The sequence below is a fragment of the Antrostomus carolinensis genome, unplaced genomic scaffold, assembly GCF_000700745.2.
Source record: "Antrostomus carolinensis isolate BGI_N321 unplaced genomic scaffold, ASM70074v2 scaffold37955, whole genome shotgun sequence".
Taxonomy (NCBI): domain Eukaryota; kingdom Metazoa; phylum Chordata; class Aves; order Caprimulgiformes; family Caprimulgidae; genus Antrostomus; species Antrostomus carolinensis.
In genome coordinates this window covers 5,964-21,754 of record NW_010314969.1, presented here as the reverse complement: position 1 = coordinate 21,754, position 15,791 = coordinate 5,964, and the positions used below count along the sequence as shown (strand labels likewise).

General features: G+C 50.1%; 1 protein-coding gene across 1 annotated transcript; it reads left to right on the top strand.

Annotated features, from left to right (window-relative positions):
* Positions 1-3,782: 3,782 nt before the first annotated feature.
* B4GALT5 (beta-1,4-galactosyltransferase 5) lies at positions 3,783-14,697 on the top strand. The gene is made up of 8 exons (XM_010167815.2): positions 3,783-3,912; positions 8,170-8,283; positions 9,042-9,166; positions 9,830-9,946; positions 10,757-10,944; positions 11,174-11,296; positions 11,798-11,899; positions 14,389-14,697. Exons 1-8 carry the CDS (start codon positions 3,795-3,797, stop codon positions 14,534-14,536), a joined length of 1,035 nt encoding a protein of 344 aa, XP_010166117.2. The 5' UTR covers positions 3,783-3,794; the 3' UTR covers positions 14,537-14,697.
* The last annotated feature ends 1,094 nt before the right edge of the window (positions 14,698-15,791 follow it).

The following is a 15,791-nucleotide window of genomic DNA, read 5'->3' as shown; positions in this document are numbered from 1 at the left end:
CAGGCAGAAGGCCAGTGTAATTTTTGAGATCATCCTATGTGGTTAGATTAGCAATATCTCACAACATGGAGAATTGCTGAAGTCTGGTTTGGGTTCCTCCCCTGGCAGAGGGCAGTGGTGGGGATGCTCAATGTTTCTCTGACACTACGGCTCTGGGGAACGCTGCCTCTTGGGTACAGGGGCCCTGGGCTCTGTACAGTCAGCCAGGTCAGGCTTAATAAATTTAAAACATGGCCCATTTGCTTATCAAAAGTGAGGTAAACCGAGGAGCAAGGTTTGAGTTCGGTACAGCAGTTCCCAGATGGTGGTCCAGACCCAGTCGTGGCCATGGCAGCCCCATGGAGCTAATTTGAGCACTGTGTGGGTATGGGGGAGTGAAATGTTTTCAATACTGTGGTTTAAATCCCATTTTCTGACCTGAATGAATTGCATGGTCTGGATAAGTGTGGGGTTTGTGAAGCTTATCTCATGGTGGTGGATCATTTTGGGGACAGGAGAAGAGGCTCTTGTCCCTGGGCCGGGGTCGATGTGATCACAGCAGGGTTCTTGGTGTTGGACATGTGGATTTTGATGGCACAGCTTGTCCATGGCCAGGTATCACAGAATCACAGAATGTTGGGGATTGGAAGGGACCTCGAAAGATCATCTAGATCTCCTTAATCATCTGAGTAAAGGGGGTTAATATGTGAAAAGGCAACTGCTGCCTTAAACAAAGCTGGTGTTGTTTGTGCTGGTGCTCCCCTGGGATGGTGGCTGCTGTGACAGTCTGTTCAGGATTCCCACCGCAGCTCCCTGCCAGTCCGACCCAGCGAGCCATGTCATGTGGCCGTGGCCAGGCCCTGCTCTGTCTGCCCGCCGAGGGAGCGGGAAACAAACGGTGCTTTCACTGCGCCCAACAAACCTCCCTCTTCCTTCCATTAAGCAGGGATTGCATGTCGATTTGTGCGTCTCGTTCTTTCATGCCTCACCAAACCTGGTTCTGCTTCATCCAGCGAGTAGAAGGCATAATGAAGTAGAAACTAAATTACTTGTTCAGCATCAGCACATTATGCCTTGCCGCTGACTCAAGCTCTGTGCCAGCTGGGAAGCGCAAGCCTGTGGCCCACCCTTCCCTTATCAACAGCCTGGTCCTGATAAACATCACAACTTCAGTGGCTTCAGCTACCCTTTGGCTGCTCTGTGCAAAGAGGAGAGGAGCTGTGCCCCTGCTCTCGGTTTGCCTTTTGGTTTTTTGGAGAGGGAGCTGGGCAGTCTGTAACCCGCACTGTTGGCTGATGGCCGAGGTGAGGCTGTGTGGTGCTGCTCTCCTTTATGAGTCCATGCTCTGCTGGGCTTCCTGGGCTTTGGAGGATGCTGTTCCCATTGCTGGATGTGTTGGTTCATGCTGCCTCCTGGTAGACCCTCGGTGTAGATGCTATCATTGGGGCAAGGTGTTATAAATGTGTCCTTAGGAGCTGTATGCTCCAAGCATGAACTCTTAACATGTCACCTTTGCAGCCGAGGCAGAACTGTGGCTTGGGCTGATGAGCTGAAGGAGAAGCTGTCCAACTTCTGTGTCATTGTCATCTGGGGACCTGCCCTCTGCCTGGTCTGCCCAGGCAGGTTGGACTGGAGATGCCCTTTGCGTCCTGCCTGAGACCCCAGGGCCATGCCAGCCTCATTGCATCACTCGCTTGTTCACCACTAACCCCTAAACAGCCCATTTCCATGAACTATTTTTTCTTTCTTCCCCAAGAACTCCCATTCCTGTAAGTCCTGGTTGGCAGCTGTCTGGTTAAGCTGGGCTGGGACAGGCAGGGATGCTGGGGCTGGACTGCTGGTGCTGGGAGGTGATGTGCTTTCATGCTGAGCTCCGAGCAGGAGATGATTCCAAGTGCAAACATATAAAGATTTTGGGACTGGGTGTAAGGCTTTGTATGGGGAATTCAGCTACGTTTGTTTCTGTCCTGTGGTGTCACATCAAAATGCCAGCTTTTCCTTCAGCCTTATCCCCTGGGGATCTGCTAGAGCCAATTCCCTGTCGTTCTGAGGAGGAGCAGCCCTCTCTGCCTCTCACTGTCACTGCAACAGGAATATCTTGCCAAGAAGCTGCCGCAGAGCACACGTTTGTTTTGTAGCTGTCACTACCCAACCCTGGGTTACTCTGGGTGGCAGAGCTGTCCCCAGAAGAGGTGGGTGAGCAAAGAGGGTTTGGCTGCAGCTTTGGCTGAGGCAGCTCCTGCTTGTTGCTGGTATAACCACTGGCTTGAGGTGCCATCGCTGGCTCCACCAGGAAGGGTACGTGTATGGGACGGGAGAGGCTGGAAATTGGCGTTTGACATTGTGTTTCAAGCTGTTTAGTTGCCAAGTGCTTGATGCAACCGACCCCCTTCTGAAAATCTGATTGTTCCCCATGGCTTGGAGACAGGCTGGGCATGGCGTGGGGGCTCTGGGCATGGCATGAGGCTCCATCACCCTTTCAAATATTTACTGAGCTGTTTGTGTGAAAACAAAATACAATTGGGATTGGGAAATGCATCTGGACAGCCTTTCCGGAGGCTGACTCAGTCTGTGGGTGTAAAAGGGGAAAGCAGGGCAGGGAGACTTGGAGCAGCGCGTCAGTGTGTGTAGGGGTGGGCGGTGTTTGGGGGGGACCCTTGCTCTCTGACAGCAGTGCCACCTCCGGGGTGCCCTATCTAATCTGCACTGCCGGTGACTCCGGCGATGACTGTACCTTCCTGGCACTGGCAGCCGCCGGTTTGGGGCTATCGCAGCTTGTGATACGCCTGCTGTAGAAACGACCTCTGTTGTGAATGTTTCCTGGTGACATTTCAGCAGTGACTGCCCTCCTCTGTGAAGGGTCTCTGTTGTTTCCTTGGCTTGGTGCCCTCTTCATCCCTCCTGAAGTGTCTCTTGACCTGTTTTTTTAATTACTAGTACAGAATTGGCCTTCTAAATCTCCCCTCCTTCCTGTTTTCAAATAAAGATATTTTTTTCCCCTCTTCATTCTTAAGCCTAAAACTTCACTGCTGTCAGGCTGTGGCTGTCATGCCATGCGAGTGAGGGGTGCTGTGGCGTGCAGGGTGGCTGTCCTGCTGTCCCTGTGGGTGCTGCTGGTGACACAGGGCTGTGCTTGCTGCTGTTGGCTTTGGGGCTCATCCCTGCCAGCGCCGGGTGTCAGCTTCAGCTGAAAACTCATCAGGCTCTGCCCGACTGGTTCCCAGTAGGGAAGGAGAAGGGGGAGAAACTTGGCTGGGGGGCTGGCCCCAGGGATGTGGGGGGCTGTGCTGCAAAGCGCTGCCTGCTCTGGGGTGTGTGGGGTGCCAGTGGGGTCAGAGACTGGCGAAGGGATGTTTTTTGTGGTGCCCATTGAGGTACCTCTGCCAAGCAAGTGTCAGCCCTCGGTGTTGCAGTCGAATGCCCTTCTCCAGGTGTGCAGCTTAGTTCCTTGTTATAATGGTGTTTCCTAATTAAACCTCCCTACTTAGGCAGCAAAAGGTGCTGCTGTTTCAGCTGCAACGCTGCATTATGGTCTGCAGTGTCAGGTCTAGCTGGGTACGTTCCCCTTATTAACCAGCCGGGTTTCCAAACGTGTCTTACGCCTCCGCTTCCTGACTCTGTGCCCTTCCCAGCTCCCGTCGGGCAACTGAGGCACGTGGCACCCAGGGATCCTCCTGGCAGGAGGGAGCTGAAACCAAGCAGAAGGCTGGGAATGGTTCCAAAAGACTTCTATTTCTCTTCCCTGCAAAAGGATGCTTATGGAAATATTCCTTTTTTTTTCCCCCTCCTCCCTTGCAGTGAACACCTACCTCTTCATGATGCAAGCTCAAGGCATCATGATTCGTGAAAACATGCGAACAATAGGAGCTCAGGTGTACGAGCAGGTGGTCCGCAGTGCCTACGCCAAGAGGAACAGCAGCGTGAATGACACAGGTATTTCTTGAATAATTGTCATTTTGATCAAAGGTTCCACTTCCATTGGAAATCGAGTTGACCTGAATCACTTCTGCTTGAAGGAATTAATTTATGCTGATAAATACAAGATGGGAACTTTGATTTGATGGGCATATATTTTTTTTTATTTTAATATATTAAAATATATATTATATATAACATAAATGTACACATTATATAATTACTGTATATGTATACACTATATAAAAAAATTATATTAATTTCTTTATAGAAAAAATTCAAATGCTTCTCACTTGCATAAGGAGTGAAAATCTTGAAAGGTCTCAAATGATGGGATGTTGAGCCAAAAACCTTTTTGCTTTCCAGGAATTCAACTTGTTAGCTTCAACCAGTCTGAGGGCAAATGCTTTTAAATTCAGTGCAAGGATCAGGTTTCACATTTAAAAACTAACTTCCCAGGCTCAGGCATGTGCAGAGCCCGGGCTCTGTGCATGTGGAGGAGCCTGTGCTCAAAAGCTTCACTCTTCCCATACAAGGATGAACTGAGATGACTTGGCTGGAGATCTGCCACAAATAATATATTGAACTTTGGTCAGGATGCAGGGAGCAGAGTTGCAGACTCCCACTCCAAGGCTGTTCATCGTCCGTAACACAAAGCTGATAACAGGGTTACAGTTTTGGTGTAAATACGGTACAGCAAAGCAGAAATGCCCATGGCTGTGTAAGCCAAGGTGTGGCATTGCCTTCAGGCTGGTGTGACACTGAGCATGGACCTTCTCTGTTGACACATCCCCAATATGTCAGGCTGCTGCCGTTGGCATCAGGCTCTGATGGTGCTGAGGAGCTCAGTGCAGCTCCTCCACTGTGAGGATTCATCAGCAAGGGCTGATAGAGTTTTACAAGGCAAGGTTATTTCCTTATTAATAAAACATACAAGCTGTGTCCTTGCTGCCCAGCCCTCTGAGGAGTGGGTAGTGTGGCCACCAGTTCAGCTGTACTCTGGCCAGGGATGGGCAAGGGAGGGGAATTAACAACTTGCCCAAGAGATCGACACCCCGGGTCACCTCCTCTCCTGGCTGAAGCTGTCCAGGGCTGCCAGCCTGGGCTATTTTTAAGACTGGAAATATCAAGTAAAGCAGACAGAGGGTGAGGAAGTAGCTGATCCCCTGTGGGGAGAAGGGTTGGACGCTCCACCACTGCCGCTTGCAGTGAGGAGAGCCCCTGTCCCGCTGTACTCCTGGCCCCCAGGGCTCTGAGCCCTCCAGAAATCTGCTGTGTGCTCCTGAAACGTTAGTGTCAGTGGTACCGGTACTGCTGCTGCTGAAATAACTGGCTTTGCTTGGGCCTCATGTCCATCCCAGCTCTGCAGGTATGGGCCGATACCCCTCCAGCCCCAGAGCCCCAGCCACAAGGACCGTTTTGACACGTACAAGCGCTATGCACTGTCCTTGGGTGACCTTCCCTGGCAGGCAGGTCATAGCAGACGCGTGACGGATGGCGGTGACATCTGGAAGGCACGTGGCATTGTGGCCACAAGGATTATATTAACACCAGGATCTGTGTCGTCCCTCCCTGACTCTGTTTTTGGGCACCTCACTGGGATGTAGGTGGGTGGCACTGCCTCGTTAGTGCATCCTCCCTGTGCTGCTGTGGGCAGTGCAATGGCCTGGTACGGCTGCAGGGAGGGACCCAGCAAAGGCCTTGATCGTCATTGTCATGAGTCGGAGCAGCTCCTGGGCTCTCCTGATGCTGTCCTACCCCGCAGGCAGCAGTTGCTGTCACATCCTTGCATCCCATCCCTTCTTCCCACGAGAGGCATGTGGAACAGGGACAGGGATGCTGCTGCTGGGGGTGAGCTGGCACAGATCACAAACCAGTTTGGGCAGTAGAAGACCCCGCGGCCCCTCCAGGCCCTTGTCCCTGCTCCAGCTGCATGGGAGCACTGGGAAGGAGGAGACTGACGATGCTTTCTGAGCTGCAACCTCTCATCACGCATGCCCCAGCAAGGGGCTGGGGGAAACCAGTCTTGGTGCAGTGTGTGTCCTCCTGGGACCTGGGGCTTTAATTTCTGGGCAGATTCCTTAAAAATGCGATGTCCCACCCTGAATGACAAGGTGACCAGCACAGAGCAGTCTCCTGCCAGCACAGTGTGCTTAGTGCTCTTCCATCTGCACTTATTCTTTGCATTTAACTTTTTTCCTCTTGTATTAAAAGAGGAAGTAATTTATAACTTCTCATCATTTGTTCATAGATGCAATAATAGGTTTCCTGTTTGGTGGGCTGAGAGGGGGTCCCTTCTGTGCTTCTGCAACCAAAAAAAACATCCCTTCATGCAAAAAAAGAGATTTGAGCTTCGCTGTGCATTGTCAGCTGGGCTAAGTATTGACAGCATGCTTTGGTGATAGGAGTTTAATGGGAATCTGCTTATTAAAATTTAGAGCAGTACCAAACATCCAAAATAATTTCTATCATACTTGAAAAGCCCTTAGGTTCTGTTTACAAGTCCATCTTGAGTCTGAGATAGTTTGGATACCACTTAATTGAGCAGTTAAACAGTATTAATGGTGTGATGGTGGATACTAGCACAGTAAAGCAAACTGAAATACCAGGCCAGCAGTGACTTGTCCCAACTGATTTAAATGAAAGATGTTGACCTTGCAGGTAAAGGCAACCCTCTTTGCTTTGCTTTAAAAGATTAAATTGTCACTAGATTATTTTTTCTTGATATATCATTAATGGGGTTATTAGATGCAGCCTTTTTGCTATGGAGAATATACTGTGCTTCTGCAATTACTTAAATGTCCTTATCCTTAAATATGACTTGAATATGTTCTTGAAACTGTGTGCTTAACTTTAAAGGTTGTAGCTGCTGGTTTAAAAAAAGAGAAATCTGAATTTTATACTGGGTTCAGTAAAATAACTTAAAAATCTGACTACCTACTGTAAATCGACTGTTTGCTGATGGATCACTTGTGACCCTTGTGTCCAAGGCTTTGCAGAGCTGCTTGGACAGCTCTCGGGGGGGTGGAGGGCAGGACACTAGACTTTCTTTTGTCTCTGGGTGCCTCAACACCAGCTGGTTTGTACTGTGCTTGTGAGAAGCCAGGGCTGCTCTTGCTTTGAATCAGCATGGTGAATGCCAGCCCCATGGTGTGCTTCTGCAGCTGCCTGCTACAGGAGCGCCCGGGCATGGTAAGGTCACTGGAAAAGATGAGACTGCCTCATCCTGGTAGGTCTTGGGGCTGCCTGTGATGGGACTGGGTGGCTCAACCCTAAATGGCCACTTTCCAGGACCTTTGTGGGGTGTAGGGTTGGTGCTGTTGCCCTGGGTGGTGTGGGACCAAAAGGCCAACTCTCCACTAAGCATCTGATGCTTGGAGAAAGTGGAGAGGCAGCATCCTCCTGTCGCAGCTGATGCCTTCCTACAGACAGGGAACTTCTTCTAGTGCCTAAAATAAAGATCATGCTTGGCTAAAGATGCCTTATGCAAAGCTGGTGACTTTACTGTAAAAAGCAGAAGTTCATGGTTATGTAAAAGCCTCTTTAAAACATCTACAGGTGTAAGAGGCTGGAGGGGTTTTGCCCAGGAGGTAAAAGGATTCAGGGGAATGGAGGGAGGGCTGGAGAAATGTGCCGTGCTGGGGTCTGCCATGACTGCAGGGGCACGGGGGCTCCTCTGCCCTTGCACAACGCAAACCGGAGGAAAGGCTGTGTGTAACGTGATAGATTTTATTGATCCTTTGAGGAGAATGTGAGGCAGGATTTCCCTGTGCAGGCTGCTGCACTGACAGTCCTTGATGGCATCAGGACCTGCCTGGGGGCTTCTTGCTCTGAGCCATCAGGAAAGGGCCTGCTGGAGGAGCACGTCCCCTCTTGCTGTGCCGTGGTCCTTCAGGGACAGGTGCTAAGTGGCTTTTCTTTCCAAGTGCCATGTACTCCTTTGCTTTGAGCTGTTTGTCATACCTAAAGGTAACACTCAAAATTCTTCCTTTGGCCAGAAAACATGAAGATTTCTTTGGTGTGGTGTTGTCTAAGGCAGCTGGGGCTTCTGCAGCCACCTGCCCCAGGATGGGGATGAGCACCCAGCGGGGTTGCAAGTCTAGAGCCTGTGCTGCATGGGGACACCCCTGTGCCATTGGGGACATCCTCTGCCATGAGTGGCTTTGGAGTCCACTCACAGTGGCATGGGGAGGTGGCTGGAGATAACAAAGACCTGCAAATCAAGTGTAAACTTTTTTTCTTTTCTTTTTTTTTTCCCCCTCTCCCATTCCCCAGATTATCCTCTTGATCTGAACCACAACGACACTTTTCTGCAAGCCACAACGTTTCTTCCTGAAGACTTTACCTACTTCCCCAACCACACCTGTCCCGAGAGGCTCCCTTCTATGAGTGAGTACCATCCCAACGGCCCCACGCCCCTCTCTGGCTCCCTGAGGCTCTGGAGGGCACATTGGGGTGTTCCCTGGCTCGCTGGTGTTGCACCTTTCTTCACCAGGCACCTGGGGGTGAATGGGAATGCTGTTCGAAGCCCAGTCCCCTCCTGGGAAATCATTGTTTACCCACTCACACAAATTAATCCCTGCTACGTCGGAGGCATGTCTCCCTGCTGAAGCAAACGCAAACAAAAGAGAGATTGTGTGCTGGGAGCTGGTGAAAGGGCTCAGCCAGCTCTTTTCCAGGGGTAGTGGTGGCATGGTGCCTCCCTTGCCCCTTGATAGCACTGCCAGTCCCAGCCCTGAGCTGTGCTGGGTACAGCTGGTTCAGGAAACAGGCTGGACCCCTCTAAGGGAACCACAGCCAGGAGAAATATTTCCTAAAAGGTGGAAACTGCTCTCTTCTGAGGTGTGGGGTTTTGTGTCTGCTGGAAACCTGTATGGAGGTGTAGAGGGGTGCTCTGGCTGGTGTGGGTTTCTGCTGGAGAGCTGCATCCAACAGCAAAGGCTGAAGGGAGCCCAGCTGCCGAGGAGATGGAGGTGTTACAAGTCATGCCAGCAGCATTTCCTTGATCATTTTTGTTAGTGCTTGGGGAAGAGGCTGCCTGTGTTCAGTGCTGGGGATAGAGGGCAGGGATGCAGCAGGCATTGAGCTGCCCCAGCACTCCAGCGGTTCCTGACCCCTTCCTCTGCCTCTCCCCGCTATCTCCGCAGAGGGCCCCATCGATGTAAATATGAGCGAGATCACGATGGAGGATATCCACCAGTTCTTCTCAAGAGACCCTTCCATCAAGCTGGGAGGCCACTGGAAGCCAAGCGACTGCTTGCCTCGCTGGAAGGTGACTGGGGAGCTGGGGAGCCCTGTGGCCCTGCTGAGCACAGTGGGATGGAGGGTCCCAGGCAGGTGGTGGGAAGATGTTAATGGGAATGTCTTTGATGTGCTGCAGCTCCAGAGTATTGAATATAAGGATCTCTGAAGTGTGGGGCTGCAGTGCCTGGGGGAGAAATGCTGAGCTCAAGCGCTGCTTTAGTGACCCACAAGTCATCTCAGGGCCCCTGCATAGGCTGCTAAGGCAGGCAGCATGCCTGCCTGCTCCCCAGCCTCCTGCTCACCCTGCTGCCTTGCCTGGGTTAGGACGTGACCCAGAGAGGCAAGGTGGCTCCTGTGCCCGGAGGGAGGTGGCTGGGGGCAGCCTGGCCCCACTGCTGCTGTCCCCAGCACTGGGCAGAGGTGTGGGGATGGGGCTACCGGTCTCCCTCCCGCTCAAATTTACATTTAATTTCCCCAAACCAAGAATTCCCCAAAAAGCAAATAGGATAATCCATGTTATGGGGGTTGAAAGGGTTTCAGGCTGCTCAGCCCTACACGGAAGAGCCGAGATACCACGTTTAGTGCTGCTACCCCTCTTATAACACCAGCCAGTCCTGCTCCTCAGCCTGGGGGTTGGTCTGCGGTGGGAGCTGCTGGTGCAGTGCAGTAAGACCCGTGTCTTTCCCATCAGGTGGCAATCCTGATCCCATTCCGCAATCGATATGAGCATCTTCCTGTCCTCTTCAGACACCTTATTCCCATGCTGCAGCGGCAACGTTTACAGTTCGCCTTTTACGTCATAGAACAAGTGAGTGAGCCCTGGGGCGCTGGGGGCGGGTTGTGCTGCACTAGAAATGTGTCTGCCAGAGCTGCAAGCCTAATGTTGCACCATGTCCTGAGGCATTTACCTGCCAGACCGCATTATTTAAAGGTTTGGGGTTCATGTTGCAATGTTTTAGTTGTCCCATTCTGCCTGAAAGTGGCACAGCTAACAGGTGTGCCCAAAAATGAGTGGGTTTATCTTAAAAATAGAGATTCAGGGTTTTTTGTTGTTGGTTTTTTTTTTTTTTTAAATCCTGTATTGGCGGAGATACTTTAAAAAAAGAGACAACTTTGAGCCAGGCATTTGCAGTTTAAATAATGCTGCATTGTTTTTGTGTGTGTCTAGTAGTTTCGGGGAGCATCCCCTAGGCACAGGAATGGCCTGACCATTGAGCATTCAGGCATTTCTTGTCTGGGCGGTATCTAAAAGGCTTTCATGAATGTAATCAAAACTGTCATTTGATGTATATGTGAATCTGTCACTTAAGCTGCCTGGCTTCATCCACCCAGTAAATGTACCTCCATATTTAGCTCTATCTTAATTGATCAAAATAGTTTTGTCGGTTTGTTTTTTCCAGGTGTCTGAGTAGTAAGACTTTATTTTTGCTCCTGCACAGTAAATTGGCTATTTAAGTCTTGGTTGATCTCACTACTCTGTTCCAGTACAGCAGTTCCTTTTGCAGCACCGATGTGGGAGCTGGTTGCCCTCCACAGTTTTCTAGACAAGAATGAGAGTGCACGTGTGGAGCGTGAACTGCACGGGGCTCCCCTTGAGAAGGAACTCTCTCTCCCTTAGGCTGGAAACCAACCCTTTAACCGTGCCATGCTCTTCAATGTCGGCTTTCGGGAAGCAATGAAGGACTTGGACTGGGACTGTCTCATCTTTCACGATGTTGACCACATACCAGAAAACGACCGTAATTATTATGGGTGTGGACAGATGCCGAGGCACTTTGCAGCCAAGCTGGATAAGTACATGTATCTGTAAGCACCTTTCTTCCTCCCTGCTACTGTAATAGCTAAGGAGCCAGTGTTAGATTTTATTTTTTTTAAAAGGCAGAAGATGAATCTCTGTTTGCTTCTCAGGCTTTGTGCAAAGTGAACGTGAGAGGGGAAGAGAAGAAAGCATCCTGACAGCTCAGGCTTTCCCTGTTGCAGGCAGGAGAGCTGCAGCGCTGGCGGGCTCTGCCCTAACCTCTTCTCTCCTGCTTAGGCTCCCTTACAACGAGTTCTTTGGTGGGGTGAGTGGCCTGACTGTTGAGCAGTTTCAGAAGATCAACGGTTTCCCTAACGCCTTCTGGGGCTGGGGTGGTGAAGACGATGACCTCTGGAACAGGTATGGGCTGAGCTCGGCCAGTGTCCTTGGGCTCCACTTCTGGCAGTGGTTCTGTGAGCTGGGCTTGGCTCGTGCTGCAGGGAAGCCTGGTCACCTCTGCAGCCCATGCTGGGCTTGCTGTGCCTGGGATGGGAAGAGCCAGCCTGGCTGCAGTGGCTCGGTGTGAACAGGGGCCACTCCAGCCTGTGCAGGCAGTGGGTTGGAAGCAAACAGAGAAGCTGGTTGGGAAATTATTTGCTTTGTGTGCAATATCCCACCTGAGCTTAAGCTGATCTCAGCTGAGCTTCTGAAGCATTGAGGTGCTAAGTGCCATGGGTCTTACCTGGAGCCCGAGCTGGAGTGGGGAGGTTTGCAGAGCTCATCTGCTGGGTGGAAAGGCAAAGCTGCTGTAGGAGCCCCAGCACACTGACTGTGCAGTCTGGCAAGCACTGATAGGTCAGCAAACACAATGGTTGATTTTTATTTTTAAAATGTATTTTATTTCTTCCCTTTCTAATGCAGAGTGCAGTACGCAGGCTACTCAGTGACTCGACCAGAAGGAGACACAGGGAAATACAAATCAATTCCCCACCATCATCGGGGAGAAGTGCAGTTCCTAGGAAGGCAAGTAAACTTTATTTTATTTTTTTTTTATTTTAGAATCCCAAAGCCCTCCACAAAGAGTCTGTACCGTGTACAAAGCTCCCTGCAGCTGTCTGAGGGCAGTAACACCCTTAACCCACAAAGGAAACTAACTGTGGGGAGATGGAGGCAAGGCACTATTTGGATTCCTCCATCCCTACATTTTACACCCCACATCCCTATGAAGAGGAGCCTGTGTGCTGTGGCTGTAGCTGTTTGGGTGCCATCCGAAAGAGAGGGTGTCAGTGTGGCAGGTGGGGGGGCCTGTCCTGTGTCTCCAGGAGGATGTTCCTAAAGGGGTGGCTGATGCCAGATGTCAAGGAGGCTTCTGTGTTTCTAGCAGAGCCTGATTAAGTGGTGAAGGAGGCATTGCTCAACCTGCAGAAGGCAGAGAGCAGGGACTTTCCTGCTGTGTAGCTGCTAAAGCATCAGGTGTCCCTGGGATCAGTAACAAAGTCCAGGAGCAACACCCTGGGTTTGTGCTACAAAAGCAGTTGCTGTTGCAGAAGCAACATCCCTCTGCAATGTTGTTATGCGGTGGTGGACACTTTGTCTTTTTTTTTTTTTTTTTTTTTTTTTTTTTTTTTCAAAAAGAAAAATTCTCCCTTTCCAGAAGGGCTCCAACCCCTTCTTCCAGGAGCCTGGGTTGTTTCAGGGAGTACAAGGGTTGGTCAAATGGCTGCTTTTGCCAGGGGACCTTGGCAGAATTTGAGTCTTCTGAAAACTATGCAACAGAACCCCAGAGAATACCTTTTTCACAAACAACTGCAGGAATTAACGCTCGTAGGTGCTGAGCTGCTGGACAGTGCAAGCTCTGTTGTGCAGCAGGGCTCCTGGCCACTGCTGGCAGAAGGGGCAGCGAGGAGCATTTGTTGCAGCTACCATTTGAGCTATCTGCTGCTCTCTTTTTACAGAAGACTCATTTGGAGGCAGTTTCCATTTCATAGAATGAATCATAGAATGGTTTGGGTTGGAAAGGACCTTAAAAATCATCCAGTTCGAACCCCCCTTCCATGAGCAGGGACACCTTCCACTAGACAAGGTTGCTCAAAGCCTCATCCAACCTGGCCTTAAACACTTCCAGGGAGGGGACATCCACAACTCTGGTCAACTTGTTCCAGTGTCTGACCAACTTCACAGTAAAGAATTTCTTCCTAATATCTGATCTAAACCTCCCTTCTTCCAGTTTAAGGCCATTTCCCCTTGTTCTGTCACTACCTGCCTTTGTAAAAGGTTGTGTCATCATTTACGGTTGGACTCAGTGATCTTAAAGGTCTTTTCTAACCACTACATCTTTAGCCCTAGTTTTCATTTCTGTCTCAGACAGAATGCAGCCAGTAAGAGATGCTTCTCATTTCACTCTTGAAAAAGATAAACCTGTTTTGGCTTAAAAAGCCATATTTAGTGACCATAGCAGTGAAGGTGGGCAAGGCAGTGGTTTGCCCTACTGAGGCTGATCTGTGCTGCTGAGCGCTCCTACCTCTGGAGCCTGATGCCCAGCCTAGGCCAGGCTTAGCAATAGATATCCTCAGTGTCTCTGCTCTGAAATCTCTGCTTCCCTCTGCTCTGCACTCACCCACAGGCAAGTCTGAAAGCCCTGCTGCTTCTCCCACCTGAGCAAGGGGACCCAACCCTTTTCACTGTGGAGAAGGGAAGTGTTCATCAAGGCACCAAGTGTCTTGATGCTGTGACCTCTTTGAAGCCAGTTTCAGCACTTCCTCTTTGCTTTGATCCAGTCTTCCTCTTCTTCCTGGCACATCCCTTACCTGGTGCTGTTTCTGTCCCCAGGTCCCAGCCCAGCTCCCACTCACCCTGATGCTGCCGGCCCCTCAGAAAGTCAGTGTCCTGCCCTGCTGAGATGTTTCCACTTGCATATTTTATTTTTTCCCCTCCCACCTTAGCCCTTGTGCCCATCATGCTGCCCCTAAATTTGGTTGAGGCTATTTTTGTGTACCAGCTGCAGTTTCCTTCCCCAAACCATTATTCTTCTAGTTTTACTTCCTCATCCCTTATCACTCGAACTAAAAACATTTAGTTCTGCTCTTATTTGCGGTCCAGTTTCCTAAAAATTGAAAGGACCACATCACCCATCAGCTGCTTTTCTTTGAGATGTTTTGGCTGATGAGGGCTCGGCAGGACCCTCTTAGCTCAGCCCCCCCATCCCAGGATTAGCACTCCAGACTTTGGGCAGGAATCACAGGTTATTTTGACAGCTGAGTGCTTTCTGTTTTCACAGGGAGTATTTTGGTCTTCAAGTTATGAAGTGTAATATTGTGAGGTCTGGGATGTTTACCTGCCCAGGAAAATAGAAAAGGTGACAGTCATCTTTATTAAGGGCTCTGAAATTTGTTGTTTTGTAGCTGCTGCAGGGACTGACTGATTTAAGGACACTTGAGTTGCCATCGGGTTGCCTTTGCAGGGCTCTGTGGGATACATGGAAGTGACTCTGCCCTCTGGTTCTCGTTGCACAGGTACGCCTTGCTGAGGAAGTCAAAAGAAAGGCAAGCCCTGGACGGCCTCAATAACTTGAACTACTTTCCAAACGTCACGTATGACGCCTTGTATAAGAACATCACTGTTAACCTGACACCAGAGCTGGCTCTGGTGACCGAATATTAAGAGGAGAAAATAACTTTGCTCTGCCCTTCACCAAGAAAGCACCATGCTAGACTTTCTTTTCCAAGGGTTGTTGAGGACAAGCAACACTTTGTCTAGTGAAGGATCACAGTATTTTGGAGAATAAGGCTGAAAGTGCACGCACAAATTGCCCTAGCTGTACCAATCCAGCCCGATACTCGTGCGGCGAGCTCAGCAGTCTTTTCTTTTTTCCGCCACTTGCTTTCTGGGTTTCAGGACAATGGTTCAACCTGCTGCTCTCGTCTCCACATTCCTCCTCCACCAACCTCCAGCACTGGGACTCACCTCGGACCCACTTTCTCCTCCACGAAGCAGCTCAGCTGAGGGGCTCTGGCTTCCTGACAGCAAATGTCGGGAGCAATTTGTTCAGCAACTACCCTGGTGGGAGATCAAACAACTTCTGATACTGTTCTTCTACGTCTGTGCAGTTTTTTAAATGACCTGCTTGAAGTATATACAACAGAATCGCTTCTTAAAGAAGTGTAAGTGTAAATATGCTGTGTAAATTGCCCCTTTTTATTTTTCTCTTATGGCTCAAATCCAAGCTAGAGGTTTACATATGGTCACTCATTTTAGTCCTGAATTCTGTAAACACTTGTGTGTGCATCACTGTACTTGTGCAAGGTGTTCCCTTTCAAGCCAGTGAGACTGCTTGCATGACTTAAGCTGTGCATATGCAGAGATGTCTGTGGGACAGGGCCCTAAACTTTCCAGTGTAGTGGGTGAGAAATACAACCATGTCATCACTCATTCCAGAAACCACAGGGCTGGCTTTTTCCAGGCAGAGTGAGGAAATGGAAATTTTTATGGAAAAAAACCCCTCCCCTTTCTGTCACTTTTTCAACATGATGTTCAAACAAATCCAAAAGCCATACAGAATAAAATCCCTTGCCTGTTGCTATATGTCCCACTGATGGCAAGTGTGAGTTGGTGGATTGCTCAAGAGCTCTCATCCACGCTGCTGCAGAAGTGCAGCCCCTGGGCCGGCTGCTGGCCCCACCACACTGAGCCCTCCCCGGCAGCACGGGGCTGTCACTTCTGTAATGTGACAGTACGGTTTGGGGGTTGTTCTAGTTTGTATTTATTGTGTAAATCTGGCAGCACACCGCACTGCTGTAAGTCAGAGCCAGGTAGTGCACTCGGTTATCCCCGGCAGCACTCGCACGAGCACAGCTGGTGGGGCCAGTTGTCACAGGTTAGTGAGAGAAATGAAGGACATGTGAATCAAGCTCATGAA